Source organism: Leptodactylus fuscus, chromosome 6 (genome assembly GCF_031893055.1).
Source record: "Leptodactylus fuscus isolate aLepFus1 chromosome 6, aLepFus1.hap2, whole genome shotgun sequence".
Lineage (NCBI taxonomy): Eukaryota > Metazoa > Chordata > Amphibia > Anura > Leptodactylidae > Leptodactylus > Leptodactylus fuscus.
In genome coordinates, this window is record NC_134270.1 from 102,089,593 (window position 1) to 102,113,486 (window position 23,894).

General features: G+C 41.7%; 1 protein-coding gene across 3 annotated transcripts in view; it reads right to left on the minus strand.

Annotated features, from left to right (window-relative positions):
- TM9SF4 (transmembrane 9 superfamily member 4) overlaps positions 1 to 23,894 on the minus strand; it is a 318,186-nt gene that overhangs the window by 282,923 nt on the left and 11,369 nt on the right. Inside the window, exons 2-18 of one of the 3 annotated variants that reach the window (XR_012716888.1) lie at positions 21,109 to 21,222; positions 20,936 to 21,035; positions 19,398 to 19,569; positions 18,980 to 19,109; positions 18,728 to 18,851; positions 18,044 to 18,162; positions 17,855 to 17,966; positions 16,661 to 16,731; positions 16,444 to 16,576; positions 16,274 to 16,355; positions 16,060 to 16,135; positions 15,467 to 15,550; positions 15,217 to 15,392; positions 14,200 to 14,263; positions 13,058 to 13,177; positions 11,713 to 11,802; positions 10,085 to 11,635 (exon numbers count right to left, since the gene is read on the minus strand). Coding sequence is in view for 2 of the 3 variants with exons in the window: in XM_075276854.1 (XP_075132955.1) it covers positions 11,486 to 11,635; positions 11,713 to 11,802; positions 13,058 to 13,177; positions 14,200 to 14,263; positions 15,217 to 15,392; positions 15,467 to 15,550; positions 16,060 to 16,135; positions 16,274 to 16,355; positions 16,444 to 16,576; positions 16,661 to 16,731; positions 17,855 to 17,966; positions 18,044 to 18,162; positions 18,728 to 18,851; positions 18,980 to 19,109; positions 19,398 to 19,569; positions 20,936 to 21,035; positions 21,109 to 21,222 (1,917 nt within the window). In the remaining variant the exon portion in view is untranslated. Of the gene's footprint in view, positions 1 to 9,760; positions 11,636 to 11,712; positions 11,803 to 13,057; positions 13,178 to 14,199; positions 14,264 to 15,216; positions 15,393 to 15,466; positions 15,551 to 16,059; positions 16,136 to 16,273; positions 16,356 to 16,443; positions 16,577 to 16,660; positions 16,732 to 17,854; positions 17,967 to 18,043; positions 18,163 to 18,727; positions 18,852 to 18,979; positions 19,110 to 19,397; positions 19,570 to 20,935; positions 21,036 to 21,108; positions 21,223 to 23,894 lie in introns of those variants that run through there. The other 2 variants (XM_075276856.1, XM_075276854.1) reach the window with 2 other exon arrangements.

Below are 23,894 nucleotides of genomic sequence, written 5' to 3' on the forward strand. Positions count from 1 at the left end.
CAGGACTTTCTTTCCTTTGGAGAAGATGCACAAACTGCTAAAGTCCATCCAGTCAGGCATCCATGATGTTGACCCTAGGAAAGCCTCATGTTCCACCATGCGGAGGCCGAGCGCTTTCCAAAGGGACAGTACACTTGTCAAGGCCATGTCGGCTGAGTGGAAGCATCTCAAAAACACCTTTTTGATGGCTAGAAAGTTTAAGACCCGTTTTACTATAGCAGAAGACTAACAGGACCGCTGTGGTCTCCCACCTAAAGTGGACATTGTGACAGCCATCCCACCGCACTATTGTGCTAGTTGAGGATGGCTCAAACCCCCAAGACCCCATAGATAAACGTACAGAGTGTACCTTTAGGAGAGCCTATTCCATTGCCTCCATCCAAACTTCTGTGGGTATTGCTTCCAGCGAGGTAGTAAAGTTGCAATCAGATTTTGCTCAGTTGAGTCTGGGGTCTCTAGAGAGAACCACTTGACCTTAATGCGGTCAGTCTTCCTGGCGGCTGGTTATTTGACTGAATCTTCCCTCCATCAGGTGAAACTTGCTTCAAAATCTATGGCACTTTCTACAGCAGCAAGGAGGCCTTTGTGGTTAAAACCCTGAAGAGCTGTTAACACCTCCAAGTATAATATCTCCTCTTTTCCCTTTGAGCCTGGCAAGCTCTTCAGCAAAGCTCAGAGGATCCAACCAGCCTTCACATTGCAGACATCAGTATCAGAGATGTATCAGAGCAAAGGATCTGGATGCAAGTTCTCGAAGGAGGGAGATAAAAGCCTGATTTGACACCACCAGTATTCCTCCTACAGTGGCCAGCCTGTTGGAGGACATCTCTCCTATTTTCTCACAGCCTGGCAAGTCAACTGCATACACGTGCTTTATTACAAGACCCAATGTGTTCCTAAGATCTAAAAGCTTTACCGACATATCTGAATAGACTTTTGGCATTGCCAAAGTAAAGAGAGTGGTAGGTATGGGGGGGGGGGGAAGTATTTGGTGCAGTGTAGCAGGAAATGGGCCTCATCTTCCAGGTGTTGGCACAGTCTGTTCTCCCGTGACTTGTACGTCGGCTTGTGTCGCCCTGACTCCATCTCTAGACTGTGGGCGCTCAGTCTGTACAGGCTCAGCGTCTGTTTGGGTTGGGGTCTCTTCTCCAGGTAGGTGGCCATGGTGTAGTCCCTTTGCAGTGATTGGTGCACAGTGTGTTTCTTGGAGTTATTCATTGCGTTTCTCCATTGTTCGACATACTGCTCTTTGCCGCTTTCTATGACCCCCCCTTTATTTTCTACTTGTTCAGAGCATAGATGAGGAAAAATATGAAAAACTCCAGCACTCTAAGATCGACCATAGGTTACAATAAAACTTGACTTTTATTTCATGGGAGATATACTCCCAAGTAAAAATAGTAATAGGTCCAAGTGCAGAGGTTGGTTCACAAACTAGCCTACGCGTTTCAAGGCATATAGCTTCTTAATCATGGCATAGATGTGTGCACGGACTACCAAGCTTATATATAATTAATTAAAACATGTCTAAAAGAAGGGGGCCCCTCCCATCTGCACTTGGACGGAAGTCATGATTGATTAGACATTATACATCAAATGTAGAAGAAACTACACATACAGCAATATCGGTGATTTCAGTAATTATACAAAACAGTATCAATGTATATAATTAAAATGAGACACCTTGAATAATAAAGAACATTTTTCAAAATCATCTGAACATTGCTTACATTTTTTATTAATTGTGTCAATCACTGTCATGTTTGTCGTGGCTATTTTCAAGTACTGTGTCAAATGAGTACATTCTCATGTATGACCTAGCATTCAAAGGTGGAGATAAGGTAGTATGATATTAGATGTAAAGTATCTAGTGTGCCCGCAGGATACAATATCCGCAGAGTGTCAGATGATACTTTCGGCTGTGCCCTGTGAAGGAGCCTATCATTGGACGTGATGTGCCCTTATCAAATATGGCTGAAAAAGACTTGTGCATACTCCGTGAGAGTTGCCCTTAGTCAAGATGACATATGAATATACTAGGCATGCGCGAGAACTTGTATGATGTATAGGAAGCTGCAGATACCCAACGAATTGGAATCTCTCCTGCCAACATATAGTTAAGTATCAAGAATAGAGTAAAGGCATACTATCTATTGTAATAAATGAAAGATATCCATATCTGCTGGCGTTAAAGATGTATATAACAGCCAACATACTGTATATAGAAGATCTATTTTTGAAAGTTTCAAATATCAGAATGGTCAGTTTTTAGGTTCATGCTTTAAGGGATATCTTGTATTGAGAGTGAAAATCCAAAATGCTTCTCTTTTATAAAGTTTGTGCTGCCAGTTCCTTCCACGTGGAGGTTTAGTGACAGCTTCTATTGCATGAAATTGGAAAGAATTTATATCTCCACCATGTATTTCAAAGAAATGCTTTGAAACCCCAGATCTACTGACAGTGACTTTATTTGACACTGTCTCGTAGGTGTTCTGCAATTCTAGTGTTCAAAGGTCTTGACGTACAGCCTACATATTTTAAATTCAGCTCCTACATGTGATTAAATATATCACATGGTCCGAATCACAGTTTTAAAATGAGTTAATGTAATTGTATTTGATGTTCCCGAGAAAATTTTAGTTTTGTTAGCATAGATGCACATATTACATCGGCTATTGCCGCATCTGAAAAATCCTTTTATATCTGATCATATTCTGTGTTGTACCCTATGAGATAAGTAATAACTTAGTGAAGATATATTACCTGGTGTCTTTCACCTTTTTGCCACATACTGGCAACCAGCTTCAAGTATGTTGTTCAGTATGTCGTCTTGTTTCAGTATCATTAAATTTTTCTTGATGATTTTTATATTTTCATAGTCTGTGCTGTAAGGGGTTGAGAAATATACTGTAAATACTGTGATTCAGTATTAGACGTATCCTTAATTGTGTCCGATAAAAGATTAAAACGTGTTTTGGTCTTAACTAATTTCCTAGCTCCGTCCAAGTTCCATTTTGATAGCCTCTTGCAGAAAGTATTACAGATGATCTTAGATTCTGTTTCATAATCTCTGGTTTCTGAGCATATTCTTTTCGCTCTTGTAAGTTCCCCAACTGCGATGGCCTTGATGGTATGTTTTGGATGTAGACTATTTGCATGTAATGTTGTATTTCCTGCTTGAGGTTTTCGGTGTTGTTTGGTAATTACTCTGATTTTGGACATCTGCAATGAGTGTGACATCTAGAAAATCTATACTGGAGATACTGAAATGGGAGGCAAATCTGAGATTATAGGCATTACTGTTGATGTGGTCGGTGAAGGCGGTAGCTGTCTTCTCTTCCCCCGACCACACCAATAGCACGTCATCAATGTATCTACTGTAATACTTTATATCCTGTATAAATGGATTCTGAGATGTAAAGGTGACATATTCCTCCCACCATGCCATAGTGGGATTGGTAAGAGAGAGAAAAAATTTCGCCCCCATCGGTACACCACATAGCTGTAAGAAGCACTCCTCATTGGACATAAAGTAATTGTGCTTTAGTAGATATTTTACTACTTCTATAATATATTCATTGAACTCTTCTGAATAATTGGAGTGTGAATATAAATAAGATTGTGCGTAATGCTTGAGTAAAGTGATACAACATCACAAGTGAGCCACTTAAAGTTGGAATGCCACTAAAAGTCCGGAAATGTTTTTAAGAGATCTTTGGTGTCCTATGAAACCGGGTACTCGCATGACTAGTGGTTGTAAAATTTAATCAATTCATGCGCAAGTGGGTTCATTTAAAGATCCTATGCCTGCAATAATGGGTCTTAATAGTGGAGGGAATGTATTTTTATGGACTTTGGGTAGTCCGTGAAAAATAGATATGGTTGGATGTTGTACGTACAGAAATTCTACTTCTTTCTCGGTGAGAAAACCCTGGTCTACCCCTGATCTTAATATTTTGTATAATGTTCTTGAAAAGATAGCTCTAGTTTAAGTTTTTTTCTATGTGGTGGTGTCTCAGGGCAGAGCATGTTGGGGGTTTTGGCTGGGCAGGTGGCTGACACTCGGTTGGAGGGCACCAGGTTTGCTCTGGGCTCTGTGGCTTAGCTAGGTTTGGTAGTGGTAAGAACCGGGGCTGCTGCCTTGAATGTGTCCAGAATGATAGCGCCCTGTTCTGCATGGTGAGCAATAGGGGAAGCCTTCCCAGTTTTGTCCGTCATGCCATGTTGGAGGTGCTGCAATGGACATGGTGGAGGTACTTGCAGAACTCTAGATGGAAGGTCTCTGTTGGGCTGGAATCCCACTTTGGCTGGTCTGGGTAGGTGGACAGGCCCCAGACCTCACTGCTATAGAGAAGAATTGGGATAATGACTGCATCAAATATCTTCAGCCAGACCCTCACTAGTGGTTTGAGGTGGTACAGCTGCCTTCTGATAGTTTAGAAGGTTCTGCTGGATTTTCTTTTTGGGGTTTCTATTGCTGCTTTTAAACTCCCTGATTGGATAAACTCCAGCCCCAGGTAGGTGTAACTGCTGGTTTTCTCCAGTGTGGATCCGTTTAATGTGAAGTGGGAGATGGAGGCTTTATTGTGACCCTTTTTCTGGAATACCATGATTTTGGTCTTCTTTTGATTGATGGGTAGTGCACTTGGTGCTCAATTTTTCCAGGGCTGTCAGACTGTCTTGTAGGCCTCTCTCAGTGGGGGACAGAAGCAAGAGGTCGTCAGCGTACAGCAGGAACTTCACCTTGCAATCATGCATGGTAAGGCCTGGTGTTGGTGAGGCCTCCAGGGCTGTCTGACCGCTCAGGCCTGCTGGAAATATCAAACAATGAAAAATAATTTCTCTTCAGCTCACCATGTAAATTGTAGTATAGCCTTCATTCCGGGAGCAAAAACACCATACGGACTTTTGGTAGGTTGAAACGACAATCAAATATAAAAGTTCAGCTCACAACGGCCAAGGATCCAAGAGATGTCCAATATAAAATTTAACTTTTATCCACATCTTCTTAAAATCATTACAGCAAGTAACCAAGGAGCTATAAAGTCAAAAAAGGCACTTTATAGCTCCTTGGTTACTTGCTGTAATGATTTTAAGAAGATGTGAATAAAAGTAAAATTTTATATTGGACATCTCTTGGATCCTTGGCCGCTGTGAGCTGAACTTTTATATTTGACTGTTGGAAATATGCTGTCTTCTTCTTGCTCACCTTCACGCTACATTGGTTTCTGGTGTAGGAGCTCTTGATGACCTCATACATTCTCCCTCCTATTCCACTCTCCAGGAGTTTCAGGAGCAGGCCCAGGTGCCACACTGAGTTGAATGCCTTCTTAAAGGGGTATTCCCATGTACATAATCCTATCTATATTTGTAGATAATTAAAAGTTAAACATTTTTGCAAATATAAGTAATTAAAAATTCTGCAGAGTTTTAAAGATTTTCTAACTTTCTTAGTGGTGACAGTCTTTTATCTTGATCGGTTGCCATGGATACGACCACTAATGCGGAAACTTTCTATGGTCTGGGACTTGTCAGGAACCCAGCCATGATTTTCTTATTGTAGCCGGGTTATCAGGCAGGGACACTACATGTATCAGAAGATATCATGGCCACAATAAAGAAATCATGGCTGATTTTCTGACCTTAGAAAGTTTCTGCATTGGTGGTCGTATCCATGGCAACCGATCAAGATAATAGACTGTCACCACTAAGAAAGTTACAGAAAATCTTTAAAACTCTGCAGAATTTTTAATTACTTATATTTGCAATAATGTTTAACATCTAATCATCTACAAATTAAAAAATAATTATGTAGATGGGAATACCCCTTTAAAGTACACATAACAGGTGAATATTTTCGTGGGTCTTGATGATGAGGCTGTGCAGGGTGTTGATATGATCCGTGGTACGGTGGTTTGGCATGACCCCGGCTTGGCTCTTGCTGAGGAGGAAGGTGAGGATTCTGTTATTAAAGGGGCTCTATCACTGGGAAAAGTCATTTTTATCTAATCACATGCTTGCATAGACTTTAGAAAGGCTATTCCACACCTACCTTTAGTATGTAGATTGCCTCAGTGGTCTCTGAATAAGTCCGTTTTTATTGATATGCTAATGAGCCTCCAGCCAGCACAGGAAGTTCCCAGCAGCCTCTTCTCTCCCATTATCTTCTATGTGTGTGAAGCAAACAGGAAGCTGAGTCATCATCAGCAGCAGCCGTCTCCCATAGAAGACAATAGGAGAGGTGTGCACCTTCTATCGTGCACTAGTCTAATTAGCATATGAATAAAAACGGACTTATTCAGAAACCAGTGAGGCAATCTACATACAAAAGGTAGGTGTGGAATAGACTTTCTAAGGGCTATACAAAGGTGTGATTAGTTAAAAATGACTTTTCCTAGTGATAGAGCCCCTTTAATGACGCTGTTGAACAGCAGATCCCTCTGTAGTTGCCAGGATCATATTGGTCCCCGTTCTTATAGGTGGGGTTTATGAGGCCTTTGTTCCAGTCTTGATGGAAGTGTCTGGTGCTGAGGATGAAGGTGAATAGTTTTGCCAGTGCCGCACATATGTCTGGAGAACTGTATTTGATAATCTCTGGTAGGATGCCATTGGGACCACTGTGTTTCCCGCTCTTGTTGATGACTCTGTCATAGCTATTTCTTCTTGTCTGTGCAGATTCCAGGTGGTGGATCTCGCCTCCAAGGATGTTCAAGTTTCCATCGGAGGACAGATAGTGCTTCTCTGTGCCCATCCTGGCGTTGAGGTCACTGCAGATCAGCACTCTGCCTCTGGACTAGAACTGGGCAGCTTCCTTTTGTAGGACCTCCTAGATATTGTGGTTGTGGTAGGGGGACTCTGATGGGGGGGATATATGATGCACAGCGGTAGATGTTGTGCTGTTCAGTGGCGGCTTCTGTCGTTTGCCTCAGGACAAGTTTATTAAGATCTGTTTACTTCCTGCTGAGAGGAAAGGTGCTTTAGAAGGGCGTTAAGGAATGTTCAGGGTTCAACCTCGTTGGACCCTGTTGACCACCAATGCATCTCACTCTGGCCGGGGAGTGCAACCTAAACAAGATGCCAATTGAGGTGAACTGGAACATCCTAGAGAGATCTATGTCATCCAGTTGGGACGAAATCAGCGGTTTGCCTGGCGCTCCTCCATTTTGCCCCTCTTCTCAGGTCAAGGCTGCAAAAGTCCAGTCCAACAATATGATGACCGTTCTGTATTTGAACAAGCAAGGAGGCACCAGGTTTCTATCATACTGAGGCAAACGGATCCGATTTCCACCTGGGCAAAAAAAAGAATCTGACTCATCTGTCTGCTGTTCGTATCAAAGGGTCCCCTTAAGATAATAGCAGATCAGTTGAGTTGGTGCCTCACTGTGGCGAGAGAATGGTCTCTCGACCAGGAGAACTTTCATCAAATCACCCTGAATGGGGTGGTGGTGAACACCAAGGTAGAGAAATTCTGTTCCCTGTATAAGGAGGATAGGATGGCACTGGATCCTAAGGTGCCCTCCTGGGCTAATATTAATCAGGTAGTGTCCTTACCTGTGTTTTTTTTTTTTTCTCATTTCCCTCTTCTGGAGAGATATAACTCTAGTCTCTGGGTCTGGTGAGGTGTTTACAAATCTGTCTTCAGCACACAAGACCTTTCAGGAAGTCTGAAAATCTTCTTGTTAATATCTTCAGCAGGAAGAAACAACCGGCTAAAAGAAGCTATAAATATTGTCTTTTCTTCACAGGACTTAACTCCTGAGTGTGTTATGGCTCACTCAACTAGAACCAATTCTGCCTCTTGGGTAGAAAATCTTTCTGTTCCTATACAACAGATCTGTGCAGCTGCCTCTTGGGGCTCCCAATTACCTTGTGTTAAACATTATAGCTTACAAATATATAGCTCAGAGGCCAAGGCCTTCAATGTTGAGCACTGTAATGCGAGAAGAGCCTCCCTATGGGTCTGCTTGCTACATCCACCATATTGCTCTGCTGGTAAAACGTAAGGATTATGTTGTTAATCTGTTGTCCCTTAGTCCTACCAGCACACAGGGTCAGCAATACACACGAGATATTACTCCGCTAGATACAATTATAAGAGACAGGGTAACAAGCAATAATCATTAGACAATTAAGGCCCCCATATAAGAGGAACCCCCGCCCTACTCAGTCTCAGTATTTTTTATTTCTCTTGAAACTAGAAGAGGCAGGACTCTTTTTCCTTTTCTTTTTGTTTGTCTCTTTTGCCTTATGAAGCTTCCCTTGCTCTAAAGAAAAAGCCCAGCCAGGGGAAGCAGAACTGGAAAGATCTCATGAGATCTGGCTGGCAGATTCCCAGTAAGCCTGTGTGGAACAGTTGCTACTGGATGGGGCAAGACTACTTTCATTAGTAACAGTCCAGCTTTGCTGGCTTATCCCGCAGATTCTGCTTAAGGTAGATGTTTCTGCTGGAGGAAATTTCCCAATGAAGAAGCCTGGAAATGCTTACCTCATGTGTAGCCTGCACCATCTTGGGTTCTGCACATGTGCGACAGCAACGTAGTCGCGCCGGATTTCAGAAAAGAGAAGTATTTGGTGTTTGGCATGGTATAATCACCACCTGCTGAAACAAGCCAGACCCTCAGAGCTGGAAAAGCAAGTGTTGTGTTGTTTTCTAAGTTAATGCTTGTCCATTAGTAGCAATTTGTATTCTGAGGTTGTAGGCACAGCTTGCACGTGCATTGCTATTCTACATCCTATAAGTGAATTGGTGTTCTACAGCCTGCAGGTGTATTGGTGTTATGCAACCTGTAAGTGCATTATTATACAGCTTACAGGTGTATTATTATTATACAGACTTTAATCTATGGAATATTTTAAAATATGTATATTTATGAAAAAAAAAATTTTTTTCTATTTTGTGCACCACTAGATGTCCTCTCCTTGTCAGGAAAGATGTCCTCTAGGGGCCACAGCCTTTGCTATCAGCATAAAAAAGGTGTCAGTATACAATCAGTATGTGCATCAGTCCGTTTTAAAGTCTCAAACGGAATTCAGACGGACGGATGGCATACTCATGTGTGAACCAAGCCTTAGAAGGGCCATATCATACGAGTATTTAGGAGGTATCAAAGGCATACAGGAAGTCGGAGGCACTGTTTGTCCAATTTCATGGCAAAAATTGAATGTAATGGACTCTGAGGGTTCGGTCAAGTGGTTATTGGGTTATCCCCACCCAAGTAATATTGCTTTATAAGTTTCCATGTGTGTACTGCCGCCGGACGAACAGGAAAGATTAAATTTACTGTATGAAATTTGCATTTCCTGGAGTCTGAAGGCAGTACAGCACGCCCACCCTATTTGTTGCTTATTGCTTTGGTTACCATACTGAGACTGAGTAGGGCAGGGCTCCTCCAATAGGAGGGCCTTAATTTTTTTAATTAATGATTATTGTCCGTCTCTTCTAATTGTATCTAGGGGAGTAATATCCCATGTGTGTACTGCCTCCGGACTCCAGGAATTGCAAATTTCATAAGGTAAATTTCATCTAGTGTGCTGCTGTTAGGACTAAGGGAAAACAAATTAACAATATAATCAACAATAAATTCCTTCAGTACTAAAGAGTAATGGATTTCAAATATGAAGTTTCCATCTCTCAGCGTCTTAAAACCTCTCTCACCTCGGATAGCACCAAGTAGATATGACTAATCTCTGCTAGTCCAATTTCCAATGCCTGATCTTTCCATTCTACAGAGGAGATAGTCTACCAGAATGAAACACCTGAAGGGGCATTTATTTACAAAAGGACATAGAGATGGACAACAATAAAAAAGACAAATCCGTAATTTCAAGAGGATATTCATTAAAAAGTTGAAAATAATTTAAAGTGAACTTGTCTCCCACCAGAGAGGAGGATGAGAGGCTATGAAAGCCTGAACTCGCTACCAGGTCATCACATCTCTGATATGGAAAGAAAGTCAGCCATAAATGTAAAGATGAATAGCTACACCCACAGATAATGTCTATGGGGGAGGGAATTCTACTCTAAACCAATCTGTTAGCATCCCACACCAATGAGAGACCAGATTAAGATGTATCTGGATGTGACCACAGAAAAGGAAGTCCATGATCTGAAAATACCACTAATCCCTTTCCTTTGGGTCTTAGCTAACATATAGGGGAGCAATCACACTGTTGTACTTACAGTTCATACAAACAGGCTAATGGATCCCCTAGATCCACTTTTGGCAGAAAAAAAAATCCAGAAGGCCTCAACAGGTCTGCCTCCTCTCTGTGCAAGGAAAAGATCAATTATGAAAGGGACTTTCCTGAAACACACTATTGTACTATGTAAAGTTCTGCATCTTACCAACGTTTTTCAGTTCCTCACCATTGTAAGTTCTTACAGTAAGTGATTAACACTCATTGTCTACAGGCAGAGTCTGAAAACCTGTATAGTCCTAAAATGTCTCACTGTTGAGGGTTTGCCACAGTTGAATCCCATCTAAACAATAGATTGTGCATTAAATGCTGTGGACTTCATACTGATACATTGTGCAAATTATCAGACTAGGAGCACGATTTATTCTGAGGTTGGGTTTAGATCGCTGGAGATTTTCAACTGTGAAGAACTAATATACCAAGTCTATTAAAAAGATGCTGAACTTTACATTATACAATAATTCATCTTTATGTACATAAGATTGGACCCCCCCCACTTAAGTCCATACCATGTGCTAAAAACATCCAGGCTGTAATAGAAAGTCTGAACCCACACACCCCCATCTGTGGCACAAACCATTTGGAGGGCTAAACCATTATCTGTAACAGTTCACTTTTCAGCCAGGGACCTGATTGGTGTAATAAAGAAAAACAAAGAATCTCAAAATGAGGCCAAAAAATACAGGATTGAACCACCACCTCCTCCAGAGAGAACATGCTTCATTTTGTTTCACAGTCCTTGGCAAATATTCCCCTCCCTGAAACTGGCATTTATCATTAGTTGGCAGTGCTAAATGGTAACCACCAGCTCATGTGACCAGGAGATCTGTAAAAGCCTCACTGCGATAGTCCTCTTATTCCAGTTAGTTCTTCTCCTTCATGGGCACCCAACCACCAAATGTCCAAGCGTTTCTATCAACCGCACCTCATCCCCACTGATCAATAACACAGGAATAATAATTTATAAAAAAAAAAAAAAAAAAAAGTGAAAAAGAAAGGAGCGAACAGTATGGCAAAGATGGGAATGATCCGGCAAAAAGTAAAAACCCGCATTGGAAAATGGGAATACCAAAAGGTTAAAATGCAGTTATAAGATACAACGCCTCAGTCTGTCCATGGACACAGTACCAAACAATACATTCTGGATCATGAAGAAGATGATGATGATTGTAGATTTTTTTTTTTCTTTTTCTTTTTTTTTTTATTGGTTACTGTCCTCTGATGGAGGCATCCTGGCAGAGGAGACCGGCTCTGCCTTGTGCTGGAAGAACTGCAGAGGAGCTTGGTATCAATCTATTTTCACCGCTGCATAGATCTTCCGGATGAACATGTAGGCGGCATAGAAGCCAATGGTCCCAGTCAGGAGCCAGAAGGAGAGAACCATGAGGGTAGTGTAGCCAAAATACAGGAGGGAAGGGATAAACTCCACAATATCCAACTGTAAGACAAATAAAAGCAAGAATGAGATAGCTGCATTGTAATGGTGGAGTAACCAATGCTAGGACATGAACATACCTTATTCACAAAATAAAAAACGGCGTAAACTAGAACGTAGAAAGCAGATCCTCCAGACACCAGGAACGTCCTCCACCACCAGCGGTAATCCTGCACAACACACAAGTTAATGCAATATTTATCAACATACGCAACACTCCATGCTCATTATCTACTATTATACGGCACACCGTTTTTTGTTTTATAAAAAGGGAAAAAAAATAAAAAATGTTCAAAAATAACCTGCATAGTTATACAATTACATAACATTGCTGCCAGCAGCCACCACTAGCTTGAGGTCCCTGCATACAAATTAACCCTTTCCCACCAGAACCATTTTATTTTTTTCCTGAGCAGCAATGCCAGGCATTAGCTCTGGGTCTCCGCTGTACAATACAGTAGAGAAATGGTAGCTATGGTGGCCGTGCTGCTGCAGAGCAGCCATCATCTTTAACCCCTTCCCGGCACAAGCATTTTTCAATTTTCGTTTTCTGTTTTTGACTTCTCCCCTTTGAAAGCCCATAACTTTTTTATTTTTCCACTCTGAGCCATATGAAGTCTTATTGTTTGCAGGACAAATTGTTCTTTGTGATAGTACTATTAATTATTCTGTACAATATATTGGGAAGCTGGAAAAAAATTCAGAATGGGGTGGATTAGAAGAAAAAGTGCATTTGTGCCACTTTGCTATGGGCTTCGTTTTTACGGCGTTCACTGTGCAACCAAAATGACACGTCACCTATATTCTATTTTTCGGTACAATTCTGAGGATACCAAATTTATATGGTTTTATTTACATTTTAGCCCCTTTAACAAAAATCCAAAACTTGGGGCCTTGAATTCCAACTGTGTAATGACACGCTACTTGGTTAATTCTTTTTAAGGTTTTACACATTCATTGGTGCAATTGCCCTGGTGCTAGAAAAAAAATTTGGCCTGGGCTGCATGACAAAGATCACTGTACCACTGTGTTCAGTCTGAATGAAACCACCGAATGAAACCACCGGGCAAACCTCACAATACACTAAGGAGAGAGGTTGAAGCATTCTCTTAATGTGAGTGTTTGCTCCAGCCACTGCAACTGGTGGAGGTCATGTGGCAAGCACTTTAGGTGCCCACCCTTTAGTCAGACTCTGGTGCTCAAGCATGAACTTTATCAACCACCGTCAATTTCAATCAACCAAAAGACTCCTTCTCACTGTGGTTGTACAGTGAGGATGAACAGCAGATGTGGGGATCCCTTTTACCACAATTGGTGAGGGTCTGTGCTGTTGAGTTCCCAGTCATCAGACACTTATCACATACCCTGTGGTCAGGTGATAAATTTCAATTCTGGTATAATCCCTTGATGTTGTAAGCTACTTACCTCTGCACACAGCTGGAAATAGACCATGACAATGCTGATCTGGGAGCAGGACACCACAAGGATGATGAACACCAAGAATAGGAAGCCAAACAAGTAATAAAACTGATTCTCCCAGATGGCCTGGAATAGACACAGAAATGAGGAAGAGGATCAATGGCTAATAGCATCCATTTTCTTTACTACAAAGTACGTATTCCTTATATGCTTCAGAAAACGTTAGGGGTGTTCTAATATGACTAGATGTTTCCTTATGTTACCGCTAAAAGAGGCAAACACATAACATCTGCAATGCCTTTAATTCTCAGTTATGTATATAAAAATATTCTACTGTATTCTAAACAGCGCCTATGTAGACATATAGGTCTTCAATGTTACAGACAATACTGTGATCCTGCCATGATATGTTACACTGTTCCCTTTTCAAGCCTAAAGGGAGTACATGAAACACTGGAGTTAAAGAGGTTTCTCGGCCCCAAAATAATTTTTCTTATTAAAGAGAACCTTTCATGCCCTCGAGCACATGTGATTTTATATACCACTAGAAAGCCGACAGTGCATTGAACTGAGCAAACTGTTGGCTTTCCCATTATGTGCATCCAAACTGGTGCAGGTCCCTGCCTCACCTTGTGTAAGGGAATTAATGAGGATTATGATTTTTCATTGTGCTGTCTGATCTTTGCTGTGCAGAAGAGGTAAGGGTTAATTTTCCTACATATTCTATCTGTAGTTCCTCAACATCCTCTCCATGACCTGCAATAAATATTTCTCTCCTTTGCATGTCTTTAACCTCTTCCTCACTCTCTGAGAAGTATACATGTTATTAGCAATCTACCCAAAAGTTAGAAAATGTCCTTAAACTGTCAGAAGCTGTGCTCAATGCTTTTTGGTTTGGTTTTCAAATATTTATTAAAGTAAATTTTTTGGTACATATAGTATTTATATAGTATTTAAAATACAAAATATAGTTTATTCAATTCAAAATAATAAAATAAATCTATATACTCGATTGGTTCCTACAAAAATACAACTCCCCCCCCCATGACAATGCAAGGTGTCATGCAGATACACTGTACCATCTTTTATTATGTGATCAGTGTCTTTTTTTTTTTTTTTCTTAGATGATTTAGACAAGGAGAACTTACACTGAAGATGAAGAACAGCTCAATGAACATGGCTCCAAATGGTAAAATTCCAGCCATCAGGATTCTACGGAAAAGAGATTATGACTTTGTCAATCACCAAAATATCAGTGGTTACTATAGAGGGCAGAATAGGACAGAGCCATTTGAACCAGATCACCCCCCCCCCCCAGTCACCCACTTCTATGATACTGTATTAAAAACTCTAAGCAGCAATGACAAGGTAAGGAAGCCACCTGATAGTCAAGACAAATTTATCCTTTTCCGCTTTATATTTCATTTTCTGTGGGAGTACAAAAATTATCTGTCCACCAAAATGAAGTGTCAGGGTCTGGGGTTGCTAGGTAGGGTGGCATAGACACAAAAGTCCAGTTTCTTTTAGTCCAAAAACAAAGGTAGGGTTTATTTTCACTCAGAAAGGTAGTGCAGCAACAAAAGGAAACAATACAAAAATAAATACCTGCCCGGCTAGGCTCTAACTAAACATAGAATAGGTTACCTCACCTAGAGTAACAGAAATCCAAAAGCCAGTAGAGTCATTCAGGACACAGCTCCAAAATTATGACCTCTCTGTTTGCTCTCCAGCCAAGCTCTGCCAAAGTGTTGCTGCTGGAGCTGGCTTCTTAAGCCTCCTTGACGAGGAGACACTCTGCAGCTGAGCCGCTGCCGGAACACCCCAAAGTGTGGACTGGAGGGGAGTGGAATGACAGGTCCCATTACCAACCTACCTGTCATTCCTAAAAATCCAGCCCAGTAACTGGAACTTTGAAATAACCGTCAGCAGACAGAATTATCTGCTGAGAAATGTTCTTTCTGGAGTTTTCTCATCTCACCTACCTTAGTAGTCTGGGTGAGATGTACACCCCCTCCATTACCTGTCCAGCCATCGGTTTACAGTAGGTAAGAGAGTTAACGCTCCTAAATTACCAGATCACTACAGGACTTTAAACTAGTAACAGTGCCTACAGCAGATGTCTCACATAAGATGTCCAATGACCCGGACTGTAAGAAGATCCTTACCCCACAAATCTCTTCATGTACCATCGCTGTTCTGGAATCTGCCGAGGAATTTGATTGGTTCGGACTGGGTTGTCGTATGGCTGCTTGCGGAAACCAAAGTAATATCCGAGGTAGACAAGTGGAAGCGAGATGCCAAACCACATACACAGCAGAGCTAGCATGGTGGGAAAGGGGACCTGCAGGACACAGAAAATATAGTGCTTACAAGGGACAAGGCAGAGGAGCTAAAACCCAGGAATACTAGACTTACCGCACCAGAGGAATGTTTCCCCCATATGAAGCAATTCAGGATGAAGCAGATGCTAAACACCACTCCTGGATACAAAGTCGCCGTCTGCAGTGACAAGTTAATACATGACATTATGCACCAAAACATATTTCATTGGTCTGAACCTTTATCATACTCCAGTTATCTACAAACCTGCATTTTTAGATATCCTATCAGCTACCAGAATGCACAACATGACATCTCTCAGTAGTTGCCTGCTCTTTCAATGTATGTAAGGTCTGCTATAGTGCATAGCTGATGAAGTAGTCATTACACAAGACATTGCCTCAGCAAAAATAATTTTTTTTTTTTTTTTTTAAATGTAGATTGTGAGCCCCACATAGAGCTCACAATGTACATTTTTCCCTATCAGTATGTCTTTTTTTGGAATATGGGATGGAAATCCATGCAAACACGGGGAGAACATACAAACTCCTTGAAGATGGTTTTTTGCCCTTGGCGGGATTTGAACACCAGGACTCCAGCGCTGCAAGGCTGCAGTGCTAACCACTGAGCCACCGTGTGGCCCTAGCAAAAATAAAATTATGCTGTTTATGAAAATCCATGTTACTTACACAGAAAGCTCCTTTGCGCCACCTATGTCCCTTTAGAGTACGGTACAAACGTCCAGCGAAGAATCCTCCAAAAACCCTGAGAAAAAAAACATGTAAATGGGGACATTAAACTAAAGGTTAGCAGGAATTTAAAAGGAAAGATTATCTATTACTATATAACATGGTGGAAATTGATCCATCACACACACACACACACACTACAAGATTTTCTTACCCCATGAACATGAAGAGAAAGCAGGCTGTGGTCATCAGGGCTCCCCGACTTGACGGAGACAACATCCCCAGCATTGCCACAACTGCAGGGTACAAAGTAGGTAGAATGTATGAACACAGATGGTCTCCAGCCTGTATCTCCACCATAACACCTCATCACTACATACTCACAAATAACAATCAGGACCATGCAGAAGAGCTGGATCCCAGAACCCAGCAGAGAGCTAAGGATCATGGGATACTGGGGAGGCCTGAAGACATCTCCATGCACCAATTTCCAGCCAGACTCCTCCATTGTGTCTTCCTGTGGGGAAAAACAAAGTGAAACTTCAGAAGACAACAAGGTCACCAAGCTGGATCAGTGATAGTGTCTGTGAATGGAACTTACAATATCATCCTCCTTGTTATAGTTTGCAATATCCTTCCTCAAGGTTCTGATGATAATCATGCTCAGAATACCTGGGGCCAAAACACAAGGTATGAAAAAAGAAGACAATGAGACACTTCAGCTTCATCATCTTATAAGTAGGTTATGACACGATGTAACTTAACTATAACTGCTCTTATACACTAGTCACATCCAGGGTAGTAGTCACAATTCTGCTGACCACCACCTGGAATCCAGCATCAATGTGTGTTTCAAACAGCAAGTTTATCTCCTGTGGTATGAGCAATCAAGAGGAGATGTGAAAGAGGTTTTCTGGCCCTAAATAGATTTTTCATACTGATCTGATCTGTGAGGGATCCAATCTCCAAGACCCTAGTTGCTACAATGGATGGAGAGAGCGTGTAGGCTGCTCCTATTCAAATATATTCCTCAAAACCATGGCTATACAGTGGAAGAGGCTGTGGTGCTACTACTATTACTGCGTGCACTCCTCAACCACTGCATCAGCTTTCAGTACCTGAAGGCTGCCCGAACATTTCATCTATGGAGAGTGGATGGTAGCTTGTGATCACAGAGACAGGAGGAGAGGGTAGGTGGGTGATGCACACATAGATACATGTACATGTTGATAACCTATGTGTGCATCACCCATACATCATCAGCATATCCCAACCACTACCCCACCCTTCCATTCAGCGGTTCAGCTTCATTGCTATGAACTTGCTGCTGCTGCCCTGCACATAGCGTCTCACAAGTAGAGAGAGTGTGATGGGGAGCTTTTGTTAAAAATGACAATGAGATGCTCATGAGTGGATGGAGGGGATCAGAGGTTTTCTAAGCAGAAGGAGAAGAGGCACAGGACATCCCACTTACTTGAGGACATCCCATGCCAAGAAGTGCCTGCTGGGCTCCGCAACACCACAGGAACCTGTGAAATTGTGCAAGGTGCTATCACACGATTGCGACTCACACCAAGAAAATGGTGTAATAAAGCTAATGTAAGTATATTACAAAGTTGCAACTGGGATCATGGGGGATGTAACACAAAAGTACTGTATATCCTGGACAACCCCTTTAAGCTATTCAGCAGAATTGTGAGTGCAGCACTGGATGTGACTGAAGTAGGATGTCCGCTATAAATCAGCATTGCTACAATAACAGAAGTATCCCATAGTATCTGAATTAGGAGCTCACCTGATAGGAAGAAGACAACAACCACAGAGTTGATGATGGAGAACCAGTGAATCTGCACATCGCTCATTGTCAGGTATGTGTCCCAGCGGGAAGCCCATTTAATGTCGCTCTCCTGAATAAACAACGACACATCTTACTGCAAGTTCTTCAATCTTACACCCTACAAGGACAATCAGAAAGCCCACTTACCTGCCAGTGCACTGAATATGTAAACAGCAGCTTGTTCTCCTTGGCGGGGTCAATCTCCTGGGGTGCAGAATTGGAGCCTTCAGGAACAGTGCAGCTTCCATCCTGAGTTCCTTTCAGATCTGTAACATTAAAAGTCAGTAAAAGGGTTAGACCAGTTTCAACAAATGTTATTTGTATACTGAAAGGTTTATGCAATTTCTAATATATATGTGGATTAAATTCCTCATTGTTTTCTAGATCTCTTTGCTGTGAATCATTGTTTACTTCCAGTGGATAAACCTCAGTCCACAGTCATGTACCTTACCATCATTGTATAGTAAAGTAATGCCATATCTTATAATGAGCTGCACACCTATGTGTCCATCACATGACCATGGACTGAGTTTTATCAGTAAACATTGGAAGTAAACCATGAATGTCAGCAAGCACAGATCTAGAAAACCATGAGGAACTGATACATAAACTATAATGGAAAAGTGCAGAACTTTTCAGCATACAAACAGTACAGTTTAGTTACTGAAACTGAACAACCCCTTTAATAACATATTGCTCCTCTCTACCAGTGACGTATGTGGAAATGGGAGGATTGGGCCCTCTGAAAAGCCTGGGAGTGACTGCTATTCTGCACATGTAATAGTCAAGGCCCTGATCTAATCTACATATTACAATAATCAGTGTCATTACCTTCCATTTTGATGCTCTGAGGGACGACCTCAAACCTCACAACCCTAAATGTGGGCTCTTGATTTTCTTCCACCTCTTCCCGATGGAAGTACAAATAGAATGACAGGTGATTGTGGATATAAAACTGAAAGAAGAGGTGGCATTGTTAATCATGAGATCTGTAACTGATCTATATTTTTGCAAAAATATACTGTACAAGCCTTTTATTCTCAATTTGCTCTATACCACAGGGCTAATGAATTATATAGTCACCTTATTGTTGTCAGTGAATCCCAGTCTATAGCCATGCTCAAATTGAACATCTCGGTCCTTCTTCTTATCATCCTCATCATGACCAAGATGAACATCCAGTCTGGTGGCCACTGGTAGATTGTCTGCAATTCTGAACCCAAGCACACACAAAGCTTAACCAGAGGCAGATGAAATTTGATGTTACACAGTACATGAATTTATCAGCTATTGAAGGGCTTTTCCACTGCTGATAATTCCACATGTACGGCTGATGTGATCTATAGATGATGCATACCTACATAGTAGCATTCATACTGCTCCATTGGAAGTATAAATGCATGGCAGCATTCATGGGAAACCCATAAGCTTTAAGCTTCCCCAAAAATAGCAATAACAGAGAAGCCTCTAATATGATAAAAATGTGGTGAAGCAAACTCACAAGTGTACATAGTAATCCTCCTGTATCCGCTCTGCAATCAGTTTGCTCTTTTCTGCTGTAAGTACAAGGGGGTTGGTGGGAGTGTTCTTGCATAAAATCTCACATTTCTTGTTACTATTCATCTCCACCTTAAAGGGAGTGTTAACAATTCTGTCACCCCGCAGGACTTCACCTAGTGATAGAGAAAACACAGAGAAATAGTGTTACATTCACTTTAAGGTCACAAATCTGGACTCTAAGTTTACACATGGATGCATGTTTAGAGTAAAGTAACCCTTTAAAGCATGTAGCTGTGACAAACATTTAAAAAAAAAAATGCACTAAAACACATTTGCATCTAAAACTCATATTCAATCTTACATTCACTTACAAAACATGTATAAAATAATAAACTTAAAAGTGTACACAATTTATATATACCACAAACACTCTCTCAAGTACACTGAAACAGAAATCAAGCAATCTTTTAAAAACGGTGTAAGACAGAAGACCTGAGTCAGGCCGTGTCTGTCTCCTACAGACACTAGACTACAACTAGCTAGCACAGTGTCTGTGGAGAGGATACAGACCAGAGGCAGAGCCGACTTCTTTGTTATTCCTATCCGGACATGCTGCATGAGGATGGAAAGGCAGGGGGACAATTTATAGCCATATATCTCAGGATCTGTTAAAGAGGACCTTTCACCACTTTTGGGCACATGCAGTGTCATATACTGCCAGAAAGCTGACAGTGCGCTGAATTCAGCGCACTGTCGGCTTTCCCGATCTGTGCCTGGTGTGAAGAGCTTACGGTGCCGGTACCGTAGTGCTCTATGGTCAGAAGGGCGTTTCTGACCATTAGCCAGAGACGTCCTTCTGCCTCGCTGCGCCAATCGCGCTGTGCTGTGGAGCGGGGAGCAACGCCCCCTCCCTCCCTGATAATGCTGGTCTACGGACGAGCAGTGTGAGCAGAGGGAGGGGGCGTTCCTCCCCGCTCCACAGCACAGCGCAATTGGCGCCGCGAGGCAGAAGGACGTCTCTGGCTAATGGTCAGAAACGCCCTTCTGACCATAGAGCACTACGGTACCGGCACCGTAAGCTCTTCACACCGGGCACAGATCGGGAAAGCCGACAGTGCGCTGAATTCAGCGCACTGTCAGCTTTCTGGCAGTATATAACACTGCATGTGCCCAGATATGGTGAAAGGTCCTCTTTAAAGCTATGAATATTATAATCTCAACTTTAAAATTATACCAAGATCATCATGATAGCCCTTAAAAATCCGGAGCGATTCACTGTTAAAACCGCTGTCAGGAATTAAGATCAGTCTTTTAAAGTGAATCCAAGGCTATCTTCATAGTTCTAATGGATCCTGAGAAATCAAAAATTAGGAGCAAGGACATCTTACATATGTCATTGGCTACTGAAGTGCCACCATGTAGGGACGTATGACATAGATAAGAGCTAGGAAAGGGTTAAAAATACCTACCGAAAGCTGTCCACCACTGTATCACATACTCCATGTGCAACCCTAATATTTAACAATCATTGACTCTTACCCAGATTTTCTGCTTTGTAGGTGATCTCCGTTGGTCGGCAGAATGGCAGGGAGTAATATTCATAAGGCAGCTGCGTCCGGGAGCTGGTTAGTTTCACAGCCTGGGGGGCAATATAGAAGCCTTCAGTACCTGTTGTATGTGACAACCAACCCTGGTGCCAAAAAGCAGCTTACCTTTATATCTACAGGAGCATTTTGGCGAAAATTCATTGGAGCCACACCAGGGACGTAAAATGCAGTGGTTCCGCAAAGGAGGGAAAGCCCAAGCAGCAGCCAGGAACACCTCACCTGCACAACACAAACAGAGGTGGCTGATGTCAAATACGGACATACAGTCCTATGAAAAAGTTTGGGCACCCCTATTAATCTTAATCATTTTTAGCTCTAAATATTTTGGTGTTTATAACAGCCATTTCAGTTTGATATATCTAATAACTGATGGACACAGTAATATTTCAGGATTGAAATGAGGTTTATTGTACTAACAGAAAATGTGCAATATGCATTAAACCAAAATTTGACCGGTGCAAAAGTATGGGCACCTCAACAGAAAAGTGACATTAATATTTAGTAGATCCTCCTTTTGCAAAGATAACAGCCTCTAGTCGCTTCCTGTAGCTTTTAATCAGTTCCTGGATAAAGGTATTTTGGACAAACAATTCAAGTTCAGTTAAGTTAGATGGTCGCCGAGCATGGACAGCCCGCTTCATATCATCCCACAGATGTTCAATGATATTCAGGTCTGGGGACTGGGATGGCCATTCCAGAACATTGTAATTGTTCCTCTGCATGAATGCCTGAGAATTTGGAGCGGTGTTTTGGATCATTGTCTTGCTGAAATATCCATCCCCGGCGTAACTTCAACTTCGTCACTGATTCTTGAACATTATTCTCAAGAATCTGCTGATACTGAGTGGAATCCATGCGACTCTCAACTTTAACAAGATTCCCGATGCCGGCATTGGCCACACAGCCCCAAAGCATGATGGAACCTCCACCAAATTTTACAGTGGGTAGCATGTGTTTTTCTTGGGATGCTGTTTCTTTTTGGACGCCATGCATAACGCCTTTTTTTTTATAACCAAACAACTCAATTTTTGTTTCCAAAATGAAGCTGCCTTGTCCAAATGTGCTTTTTCATACCTCAGGCAACTCTATTTGTGGCGTACGTGCAGAAACGGCTTCTTTCTCATCACTCTCCCATACAGCTTCTATTTGTGCAAAGTGCGCTGTATAGTTGACCGATGCACAGTGACACCATCTGCAGCAAGATGATGCTGCAGCTCTTTGGAGGTGGTCTGTGGATTGTCCTTGACTGTTCTCACCATTCTTCTTCTCTGCCTTTCTGATATTTTTCTTGGCCTGCCACTTCTGGGCTTAACAAGAACTGTCCCTGTGGTCTTCCATTTCCTTACTATGTTCCTCACAGTGGAAACTGACAGGTTAAATCTCTGAGACAACTTTTTGTATCCTTCCCCTGAACAACTATGTTGAACAATCTTTGTTTTCAGATCATTTGAGAGTTGTTTTGAGTAGCCCATGATGCCACTCTTCAGAGGAGATTCAAATAGGAGATCAACTTGCAATTGGCCACCTTAAATACCTTTTCTTATGATTGGATACATCTGGCTATGAAGTTCAAAGCTCACTGAGGTTACAAAACCAATTTTGTGCTTCAGTAAGTCAGTAAAAAGTAGTTAGGGGAATTCAAATCAATAAAATGATAAGGGTGCCCATACTTTTGCACCGGTCAAATTTTGGTTTAATGCATATTGCACATTTTCTGTTAGTACAATAAACCTCATTTCAATCCTGAAATATTACTGTGTCCATCAGTTATTAGATATATCAAACTGAAATGGCTGTTGCAAACACCAAAATATTTAGAACAAAAAATGATTAAGATTAATAGGGGTGCCCAAACTTTTTCATAGGACTGTATGATCCCATCAGACTAGTCCAGTTACACAGCGTTCAACTAACGCTAGGTTCACACTAGCACCCAGAGTCTGTTCTCAGCTTTCCGTCTTCTGCACGCAGAAGACGGAAAGCTGTCAGACCGGGTCCGGCCGTGAGCGTTTTATGCTCTCCACCGCGAAACAGTTTTTTTAAAATCGGACACAGAGTACTGCATGTCCGACTCTGTTTCTGATATTAAAAAAACGGTTTCACGGCAGAGAGCATAAAACGCTGACCGGCACTCACGGCCAAACATCTTTCAAACCCATTCAAATGAATGGGTTTGAAAGAGTCCTGCAGGTTTCCGTCTCCTGCTCAGTTTTGTGCAGGAAACGTAAAACCTGCATGAACGGAGACCGGGCGCAGATGTGAACGAGCCCTAAGTGTGACTGGAGAACAAAATAAGATACAGCACAAGATTATTAACCTCTTAAAGGTGGTCTACGAAAGGTAGTGTTTGTTATATAAGTCACTTTTGTTGAAAAACAACTTTGAAGTGTTAAGCAAATAATTCTGCAAACAGTGAAAACACAATTGACAGTCCTTCAACTCCTTCTTTATTTGACTCCTTCCGCAACACACGACAGGGTTGTGGGATGCCAATGCATTTCATGGTGACAGGAGCCTTCTGAAGGCGTAAATACAAATGTAAAAAATAAAATAAAATGCTATAAAGTATTTAAAAAATAAAATCGAACACAACACAAATAGCCATTGATGCATCCATGACGACGCCATAAAAACGAAACATCAAAAACAACAAAAGTGCTTTTTTTTGGCCATATTACCGATATAAAAAAAAGATATACCGTATTTTTCGGACTATAAGACGCACTGGACTATAAGATGCACCTAGGTTTTAGAGGAGGAAAATAGGCAAAAAATGGTAAAATATTTAATATATGGGAGTTGTAGTTCTGCAACAGCTGCAAGGCCACATTGACAGGTGACCCTGCAGCTGTATGGGGATGCATAGAGAGTTTTTTTTTCAGGGTCAGATG